The sequence below is a fragment of the Octopus bimaculoides genome, chromosome 3 (assembly GCF_001194135.2).
Source record: "Octopus bimaculoides isolate UCB-OBI-ISO-001 chromosome 3, ASM119413v2, whole genome shotgun sequence".
Classification (NCBI taxonomy): Eukaryota; Metazoa; Mollusca; class Cephalopoda; order Octopoda; family Octopodidae; genus Octopus; species Octopus bimaculoides.
Genome location: NC_068983.1, coordinates 167,954,418 through 167,965,574, shown reverse-complemented (window position 1 = coordinate 167,965,574; position 11,157 = coordinate 167,954,418). Strand labels below are relative to the sequence as shown.

Here is an 11,157-nt window from a genome sequence, read left to right as displayed (position 1 = left end):
CTTGCCAGATCAAATTGGAGCCTGGTGCAGCCTCCCGGCTTGCCAGTCCTCAGTCAAACCGTCCAACCCATGCCAGCGTGGAAAGCGGACGTTAATTGAGGATGATGATGATGTGACACTATTTTGAATTTAATGTAATTTCAGCTCTCAATATCTTCAAGGCAATTCTAATATTGATGGAAAACTTTATTTTGTGTTGTTAACTTTATCTTTTTTGTTGTGTGTGTGTGTGTGTGTGTGTGTGTGTGTGTGTGTGTGCATACACTTACATACATAGGTGATAGTTGTAGGCGTGGCTAAGAAGTTTGCTTTGCAACCACATGCTTTTGGGTTCATTCTCACTGCATGGCACCAATGCCTTGTGAGTGAATTTGGTTAGCAGAAACTGTGGAAGCCCATTGTGTGTGTGTGTGTGTGTGTGTGTGTGTGTGTGTGTGTCTGTGTGTGTGTGTGTGTTGTTGTTGTTGCTCTCTTACCATTGCTTGACTAGTGTTGGTTTGTTTATGTCCCTGTAACATAACAGTTCAGCAAAAGAAACAGAGTACCAGACTTAATATGTTAGTAGTGGGGTCAATCTGTTTGACTAAACCTTTTAAGTCAATATCCCAATATGGCCACAGTCCAGTGACTGAAATCAGTAAAAGATAGAGATGCATTTTTTTTTTCCTGTAACCACAATGTTGTGTTTTGTTTAGCCTCTGGTGCCATATTAGCTTGTGCATGTTTTAGGGCTGGGATCAGCCTTTTGAATGTTATACAGATACATGATAAATGAATCCCTGACAATGGACAGACTAAAACTGTTGTAAATATTTGGTGAAAAAACCAACAAACAAACAAACCAAAGAGGAAAAAGATGGAGTTAACAGTTTGAGCATTGTTCTCTATCGTCTCAGACAATTTGGTTATATAACTGTAACTATTTCCTCACGAACTACAGAAGAAAATAAAACACTAAAACAAGTTGCTCAGAATTTGACACCACTGCAATTACTGACATAAATAGTGCTATGCATGTAGCCAGCAAAATAATCAGATACATCCAAAAAGACAAAAACCATAATGTAAAAATATTTAAAACAAGAGGAAACAATCATGTTCTAGAAATAAGCAGAGATGATCTCAAAACTCTATGCATCAAAATAACACACAACTGAAATATAATTTAGCATCAGCCAACTAAAGGAAGAAATAACAAAAATAGACACACACACACTCCAACCACCCAGAAATCTAGCACAAATAGGGTACAACACTTCGTAGGCTAATTAACAGTAGTAGTAGTAGTAGTAGTAGTACCACCACCATCACTCCCATCAGCAACAATGCTCACACCTGACCCTCATGACATAACAGCAATCTCAATATATTCGTACAGCAACATCAAACAAATGCTCTATGAAATATTTCTCTAAAATCCAACTATTGGAAACTGTACAAAGAAAAGAAGGAAACAAAATGAAAAATAGGAACCTAGAAATATCTCAGAATCATCTGGGATATATAAAAATTCAAAGGGCTTGGTGCAAAATAAAATCACCAACACCTGAGGCCTGAGGGAACACTTCAATCACCAACATCTACAACTAATATCAATGCTACTGTTGTTGAATTGCCATACACTGGGAACTGGACAAAATTATAACAATCCTAAACTGAAGTAATATTATTCATATTCATCATTCTCCTATACACATCCTCAAAAATTCTTGGAAGGTTAATCCTTGACATTATTAATCCATCTACCCTTCTTTCCAAATCATATCACAAATTCAAAGCACTGCATTCAACCAGCACACTGCTCACAGACCTAATACAGATAATATACATGATGACTGAACAAGAATCTTCCTCCACATACTATTCTAACAGCAAAGCTTTCAACTTTACCTTTTGTCAAATTTCCAAGCTTATTTAGTGGAAATCGAGCTAGTGATCAATGATGTGAAGAGAAATGTGATGAAATCACTGGGTCATATCCTTGAAGAAGGATGAAGGTAACTGGATGAAAGGAGTTTTTGGATATGAACGTAGAAGGAAGCAGAGGAAGATTGAGAAGACATGATTAAAGGTGGTGGAAGAAGAAATTAAGGCAATGGGATTGGTGATAAGGAGTAATAAAGAACAACAAACTGGGGAAATCTATTAACCCTTTCGCATTTAGATTACTCTGTCAAATGTAATGTTTATAGATTCACATGGTTTTAAATTAAGCATGCAGTATTTCATAGCTTAGAGATTTGGAGGATGTGATTGTCTGTCTTTAAAATGGCATTGTAGGGTAGGTGTGAGAGGTGTCAGTTTGAACATAAATTGGGTAGAATATTCAGCTATGGCTCGTTTAAACGCCAAAGAGTTAAGGAATTTGGAAGATTTATCTTTGCTTTGGCAAAGAAATAGCCTTAAAATGCTTTCTGCTGAAAAGAGATAGAGGTAATTCTTTGAGAGCATAGAAGTCTAGACTTAGGGTATTAGGCTTTGATAGAATGATATAATTAGAATATTCTGTTTCCTTCATGCTGAGAAAGAATTCAGTGGTAGAAATTGAAGAATGCTGTATCTTGTTGTGTACCAACTGATTCCAGGCCTACTTGACAGTACCCCCCCCCCCATCTCTCCTACTTGTGTCAACCTTTTGACTCCTGCACTAAGACCACACCCTGGAATTCTATCCCTGCAAACAGAAGACAGGTCTCACCAGTTTGCAAAATCAGGATGCTGCCTCTATTCTGGTCTAATCGATGAAAGAAGGTTCCAAATGTTAATTTAATGGAAATTGTGATGAAAAGATTAAATTAATATGAGCAATATCTTTCACATATGATGTAATCTTGTAACTAGAAATATGGTGGGTGTGATGTCAATAGGATACCAACAAAGCCAAAATGGTATTTTTGCTGAAGGAAAAGAAATCAGTGGTGAATAATTATTAAAATACATAAAAGGAATAACATCTGTTATGAAATGATTTGTATTACAGTAGTGTGTCTAACTAGATTATCTTCAGATTATTAACATTAGGAAGAACTCTGGAAATAGCCTTATTGAGATTGTTGGTGGTTTTTATTTTTTAATTCCCCAACCGGGATCTATGTTGTGTTCTTGAGCAAGACACTTTAGTTCACATTGCTCCAGTTCACTCATCTGTAGAAATGAGTTGCAACATCACTGGTGCCAAGCTGTATGAGCCCCTTTTGCCTTTCCCTTGGATAACATTGGTGGCACGGGGAGGGGAGGCTGGTATGCATGGGCAACTGCAGGTCTTCTATAAACAACCCTACCTGGACTCGTGCCTTGGCGGGTAACTTTCTAGGTGCAATATCATGGTCATTCATGACTGAATGGGGTCTTTACCCATTACTGATGTGTAGATGGCACTCGTGTCTATTTTATTTACAATAAACTTAGTGATTTGGAAAGGCGAGCAGACTATTTGATGATGTGATAGAAGGAATATTTCCCTTTCAAATATAGAACTAAGGGTAAATCCTGTAAGTGTGTGTATGTAAATGTGTACTTTGAATTATTGTCCAGAAATTTCTAGTGACTGATCATATTAGAGTATCCGCTTACTTTTTTTTTGTTTTTTTTTAAGTCTTTAAACACTCTCTAGAGGGATTTTTGTACTTGTGCTGGTCTCTTGGCTCATCTCAGCTGAGTTGCTCAACTCCCTAAGTGAGACCTAACTACATGTATATTTAGTATTGCCAAACACTCTCCCCTCAGATGTATTTTCCATGAGACACATTAATTTCAAGGGAGACCGACCCCACTGTTCAACTGCTACTTATTTTATCGACACTCAATGTCACGAAGCATTTCCCCTAGCATGCTAATGATTCTGCCTGCTCACTGCCATAACCATATTGTTAATATTAATTAGCTTCATCTCTTAATAAAAATTTTCTATTTTTTTCTCAAATTCTGCACTCTTTTTCTGCATTAAGTGATGATAAAAATCTAAAATATTTCGATGCAATTTTCATTTGCCAGCTTGTGAAATTCCCAGTTGAATCTATTTGCATATTTCAAATTTTAATAGTAAATATCTACATTTATTCTGTGAACATTAATATGGAGTTTGCCAACATATTAGATGATGATGCATAAAAGACAAAGTAAAGCTTATTTGTGATTTGCAAAAATAATAATATGAAGGATATAAAAGATTTTTTTTTGCTTCTAGCTCTGAAACAATGTAAGAAAATTATACATGGTTTAATATATATATACACACACGCACAAAATATATTTGTATCAACCTTATTTTTCTCTGGTATGCAACTAAACTTTTTAATTATTCTACCTAAAATTGAAGAAAATATTAAAAATTATTTTCTTTCTCCTGTTTAATGTTTCCTCAGCATAAATAATTGATAAATTTATGTTTAACTCTTTTAAAAACCTACCTACTGGAGACCTCCTCTGACTCTAAGATGCAAATTTCTTGTTTTAAAATGACCTAAATACAAATGTTCAATCAAAATTTCTCATGTTCTAAACTCCAGCTTAATACTGACACTGTTATTTTAGTAAATTCTTCACACCATCCAACCCATGCCAGCATAGACAATGGGTGTTAAATGATGATTTGATGGCATTTTTGTGAAATTGTGTTTTTTTTTTACTTATAAGATATTTCATTTCTTTCAGCTTTGCCTTCCCAAGGGTTTATCATTCCGGACTCAAAGTCAACCGAAATCTCCTCACTTTCATTCTTTTATGATCACTAAAGAGGATGGTTCACGAACCTATGGAGCTGTGTATGTGTTTTACGAAGAGGTTGAGAACGAACAGATATGTGCCGCAATGCAAACATTGCAGGCAATGCATCATGCCGAGTTGAGTAATGACCAATCACGTACACTTTATCCGGAACTGGAATCTACTTTTGATCAAAGTCCCATGACAATGCGAAAGTCTCGGCCTCGACCACACACCATCTATGATATAAACAATGACAAACTTTATGTCACTAAAGGAATTGCATTAATATCACAGCTTCCTTTTGTCTCAGCCACGCGTCAATTTCTCAAACAACTACATGATGCTGTGAGTAACCAAAAGGAAAGAAAACTACCTCTGGAATGCTATGTCTATAATGTTCTATATGAAGTACCATTGCCGCCACCTGGTCGGAGTATGAAATTTTTTGGCACCTCATTACCAATCTTTTGTCAAAGACCTGGTAAGTTGTTAAATATTGCTTTTCTTTCACATGTGTGCATACATATACACACACAAATATATCTATATATGTGTGTAATGTATGTGTATATACAAATATATGACTTTTATTTTTCATCTTTTACTTGTTTCAGTCATTAGACTACGGCCATGCTGGTGCACTGCCTTGAGGAATTTTATTGGGTCAATCGACTCCAGTACTTATATTTTTTAAAGCCTACTCCATATTCTATCAGTTTCTTTTGTCAAATTGCTAAGTTACAGAGATGTAAATATACCAGCACCAGTTGTCTAGCAGTGGTGGGGGACAGAAACACACACACACACACACATGGCAGGCTTCTTTCAGTTTCCATATATCAAATCTGTTCACAAGGCTTTGGTTAACTCAAGGTCATAGTAGAAGACATTTGCCCAAGGTGTTATGCAGTAGGACTGAACTGAGAACCATGTGGTGGGGGAAAAAACTTATCACACCCCTACTCCTGCCCCTACGAAACAGTAGGTAATGAGTGTATATGCATATTTCAAGAATAATTACTGTTTCATCAACACCACATCCAACACATATACACAAACACACACACACATGCACACACACACACTCGTTTATTTGAAACTGTGGTTTCACTTTGAATGAATGAATAAACTCTATTATATTGAGTACTATTTCCTTGTTTGTTAATCAAAATGTGCATGTGTGTTTATTATTGTTTTATGCCTGCTTTTCCATGCTGGCATGGTTTGCATGGGATTTTCTTTTTTTTATGACCGTGTTTTACAAATTGATGTTGAAGATCTTAATACTGTGACTCCTCCATTGTTTCAGGCATGAATGAATTACCATTATTTGACTTTTCTCTCTGGGAACTCTTTCAATTATTGGATTCTCGAAATATTTTGAGGATATTCCGCAGTATCTTACTTGAACATCAAGTCCTCTTTTATTCTTCAGGTATGTATATTTATTTATTATTCCAAAAAACCCTGATAGTTTCAATGAACTTAATACTAATGTAAATAATTGGTGTGTGTGTGTCATTCATTCATTTGGTTCTCATTGTGCCTTGTGGCACTTGAGGCGACACCAAGATCATTCCCCCTTCCGACACTGAAAGCATCCTTGACATCTTGTTCCATTGTTAACCCTTCTGCTTTTAAGATCTTTTCTTATTGCTCTCCATCACATTTCATTTGGTCAGCTGCCATCTTCTTTTACTTTGTGGAACCCATTGCAAAGCGATCTTGACAACTAAAGTTTGGTTTATAGCAACAAACTCGACCCAGCCGTTTCCATCTCCTTTGCTTCAATGGTTTCTCTTTTTCGTTTCGTTTATGCTTAAGTATTTATCATCTGAGAATCTTCAGTTTTTGCTTTCTTTCTGTTTACGTGTGTGTGTGTGTGTGTGTGTGTGTGTGTATATATATATATATATATGTATATATATATATATATATTTGACAGAATGAGTAGAGATGGTTTTTTTTTGAGGGGATATTTTTTTTTGTATGTATACTTGTAAGAAAAAATCTTTTGCCATTTAAGCAACCAGTAAAACATACATTTTCCAGTTTGGAAACGGCTACTTGAAAGCTTGAAACTCATATCAGAGTCACTGACTGTAAACACCATTAAGATTAAAGTAGAAATCATCCCCTCAAAAAAAACCCATCTCTACTCATTCTTCCAAATACATAGAATACTGTATCAAGAACTTTCTCTTTATTATTCTACTATATATATATATATATATATATATATAAAAGCCAAGCTTTATATTTAATTGGTTTATCCACATAGTCTCTCTCTCTCTTCCTTCCTACCTCTTTCTCTCACACACAAAGTTTATGTTGTATTTGTCTATAACTTAAATATTGGACAGAAGCACTCTTAGCAAAGAATGCAATCGTTTGTGTGTTGTTAGTGCTCATGTGTGTCTTTGTGTTTTGTCTGTTAGTAAAACATCTGTCTTTACATTTCTTTTAGATATTTCTTGGTCATATTCTAGAACTATTATTGTCATCAGTTTAATGTCCATAATGGCATAGATTTTATCAACTTGCACAATTTGCAGCTATGCAGTTGCTCATAACCTTCACAAGGCACAGCATTCCAACATTCTAAGCTGTCATTTATCTTCTTTGTCTCAAGTCTTTCTTGGTTTACCCTTACTCTAAGCAGCAACTGTTTTATGATCCAACAAGTAACAGTAATCTATTAATCTACAAAATTTAAAATTAAACATTAATCAATTGTCGTATGCTAGTATCTGTCAATAGTACAAGCAACATTTTTTTGTTGTATCCCATTTAATTGTTCCACGTACCTCCACTTCTTCCCCTTTCCTGTTCCTCTGCCATTCTTCACCCCACTTATTGTTCCTCATTTCCAGTGCCCTCTCATCTCTGCCTCCTTGTCCACTCATTATAGCTATCTCTTATGTACCACAAATTCTCCCTCCCCACTTCCTGTATTCCCTGAATAATCATCCCTACCTCTCTCTTCTTACCTTTACCCCATACTTATATTTCCCCATTAAACTGCACTTTCACTCTTGTTTGCCACTCAATACAGTCACCTCTACCTCCATCTCCAACCATCTAGTTCTCTTCTGTCCCACTCTTATAATTGTCCCTCACTCCTGATCTACTGCCCCCCCCCCCGCATCATCTCTTGCTTCTTCAGGGTTTTGCTTTGATACTACATCACTATCATCTTACCATTTTCTCAGGTTCTCCCACCTGCCTGATATAAATGTTAGTCATGTATTTTCTTTCTAACAAGACATTTACCTGTGCCTGGCATAAAAATCACTCCTACTCCCTCTCAAATACTCCTATAACTACCACTTTGTCAAGAGGGCTTTTCCCTTTGCTCCTGTTTTGTTCTTTTCTGTTTTGCAACTTACTTCGCAGTGCCATTAGTGCCAGTGGCATGTAAAAAGCACTGTAAAGTGCTTGGCATTAGGGAGGGGATCTGGCTATAGAAAGCATGTCAAAGCAGACATTGGTGCAGAATGCAGTCCTTGAGCACATCAGATCCTTTCAAACCATCTACTCCTGCCAGTATGGAATATGGGCATTAAATGATGATGACTGGAATATATGACAGGCTTCCATATTGTCAATATTCTAGTCTGAGTGAATGTCAAAATTTCTATACTGTTCCTCTTTAAACAACAGCTGTGGTGAAGGATACTCTAAAAGCTACTACCTTTGTTGGTAACAAAGGGCCTCTCCATTGAAGTGAAAGGCATATAGTATGGTGTGTGAGTGTATGGACAGTTATCTATATGGCAGCAAAACATGGGCTGTAACTGCAGAGGACATATCATCATCGTTTAACGTCCGCTTTCCATGCTAGCATGGGTTGGACGATTTGACTGAGGACTGGTGAAACCGGATAGCAACACCAGCCTCCAATCTGATTTGGCAGAGTTTCTAGAGATGGATGCCCTTCCTAACGCCAACCACTCAGAGAGTGTAGTGGGTGCTTTTACGTGTCACCCGCACGAAGGCCAGTCAGGCGGTACTGGCAACGGCCACGCTCAAAATGGTGTATTTTATGTGCCACCCATACAGGAGCCAGTCCAGGGGCACTGGCAACGATCTCGCTCGAAAATCCTACGAAGGCCAGTCAGGTGGTACTAGCAACGGCCACGCTCAAAATGGTGTATTTTATGTGCCACCCGCACAAGAGCCTGCGCTGGTTGTGCATGTACAACAGTGTAAATGGTTTAAGAGAAAAATTGGATATAAAGAGCATCAGATGTAGTGTGTAAGAGAGAAAACTGTGCTGGTATGGTAGTGTGATGTGTATAGATGAGGACAGTTGCATAAAGAAGATCTCTAACTGTGGAAGGAACCTGTGGAAGAGGTAGACCCAAGAAGATGTGGGACAAAGTGGTGAGAAAGAATCTTCAGATATTGAGCCTCACAGAAGAGATTAGAAGGAACAAGATTTCTAGCAATTTGCTGTGCTTGAGAAAACATGCAAAACTTAGTAAAATCATGGCCATCCATACATACAGACCCCACCACCACCACCACTCACACGCACACACGCACACACACACACACACACACACACACACACACGATGGATTTCCACCAAGTTTCTGTCTACTAAATTCCCTTGCCCACGGTGTCAGACAGGGCATCTGAACCTGAACCCATATGATTGGGAAGAAAGCTTCCTAACCTCACAGCCATCACTGTATCTGGTAATTTCAGTCAGTTCTTTTCTACTCAAGGTACCAGACATGAAATTTTGGGGGCGGGGGCCAGTTAATTAGATCAACCCCAGAATGCAACTGGTACTTAATTTATTGACCCCGAAAGGATGTAAAGCAAAGTTGACCTCGCCGGAGTTTGAACTCAGAACATAATGGCAGGCGAAATACCGCTAAGTATTTTGCCCGGCGTGCTAACGTTTCTGCCAGCTCCCCACCACCTTCAAAGTCAGTCAGTTATCAGTTTATGAAGTTCTTATTGGCCAACCATCTTCTTTCTAACATGTTCCTCTACTAACAGTAGAAGTTCTCTACTTTCTTTACTTCTCAGACTTAACAACTGTAAAACATTGCAAAGATGACAATGCATATTCATTTACAGATTTCTGTCTCCTCTTTCTTGAGAAGTCTAAAAAAAAATAAAAAGGAAAGAAAGACAAAGCCAGACACTTGTATTGATTGTTCAACTTTCTATCCAGTTTATTATTGATCTACATCACAGTCACTGCCGCAGTTGATTCCCCACCCACTTCAACTGTGATGACCTGAACATTGTACCAAACCTCTTCTCTTTTATGATAATCTTCTATTCGCTAGATGTCCTTCACTTCAAGTTTTCCACCATTCAACTTCTGTCACTTGTCTAATTCCAAAACAATGCTCTTCAGTGTCTATAAAAATAGAAACGATAGAAATCTCTTTCACATCTTAGTTTTGTGCAAACTTCTTTGCCTGACTTCTAAGAAAACTGTCTTTCTTTTGACTCTTTGAAAGGTTGTTTGTTAATTATGATCTCCAATCAAGATCTGCTTCATTGACTATAAAAGTGCACAAAGGCGTGCAACTGTAAATCATGCAGGGTTCCTATTTCTGTTATTTACTGGTGAGCATGTGCAGCCTAGTGGTTAGGGTGTTGCACTGACAGTCACCAGGTCATAGTTTCATTTCCCTGAGCCAGGAAGTGTGTTGTGATTTTGAACAAAACACTTCATGTTTTATTACCCCAGTCCACTGAGCTGTAAACTTTGTGACAAATTGGAATCCCATTCAAGGGGTATATTATGATCTCGGTCGCTTATATATCATGAAAATTGAGTAACCAGCCCTATGATATCTAGGATTTGAGACGGTATTGTCGAAGGGATGATGATGATGATGATGATGATGATGATGTTATCTATATTCAAAAATCACCATTTATGGTTAAATATTTCAGGATGTATTTCACTGAGCTCAAGTTATTTCCTTTGCAACATTAAACTTGATGTATTGATGTCATAATGAAACTTCTTCCCTGACTAATTTTTCTCTTGGGTACTACTGTGTTTTTGAGGAATAAGAACATTTTTTTTTTCACCTTTGGCACCAATTGGCATCAATTTAAAATCTTAAATTGCGAAATTTGTTTTGATATAATCCATAATTTTTTTCCCCCTTTTAGGGTTCTAATTTTATCATTTGATAGCATCAAGAAAATAAAATTACACACACACACACACACACATGATAGGTGCACATATGTAACCCCCAAAAGGCAATTGATGCAAATTATATGCTATTGTTGAGGGTTTTCTTTAATGCCATTTTTGGCTTCTATTCAAAATTGTGGAATGCTTATAATATTAATGTAGAAAATGAAGCTGACACTTTCTGATTACATGTTTGGCCTGAGTCACAGACATGCATAGATGTCTGCATGTTTGTGTGTGTGTGTGTGTGTGTGTGTGTGTGTGTGTGT

At 37.2% G+C, this 11,157-nt stretch overlaps 1 protein-coding gene across 6 annotated transcripts in view; it reads left to right on the top strand.

Moving 5' to 3' along the window:
• The window catches only part of LOC106883526 (DENN domain-containing protein 5B), a 189,698-nt gene that overhangs the window by 67,698 nt on the left and 110,843 nt on the right, over positions 1 to 11,157 (top strand). For all 6 annotated transcript variants that reach the window (XM_052966691.1, XM_052966693.1, XM_052966692.1 and 3 more), the window contains exons 3-4: positions 4,654 to 5,188; positions 6,017 to 6,142. In XM_052966691.1, the coding sequence (XP_052822651.1) occupies positions 4,654 to 5,188; positions 6,017 to 6,142 (661 nt within the window). The remainder of the gene's footprint in view (positions 1 to 4,653; positions 5,189 to 6,016; positions 6,143 to 11,157) is intronic.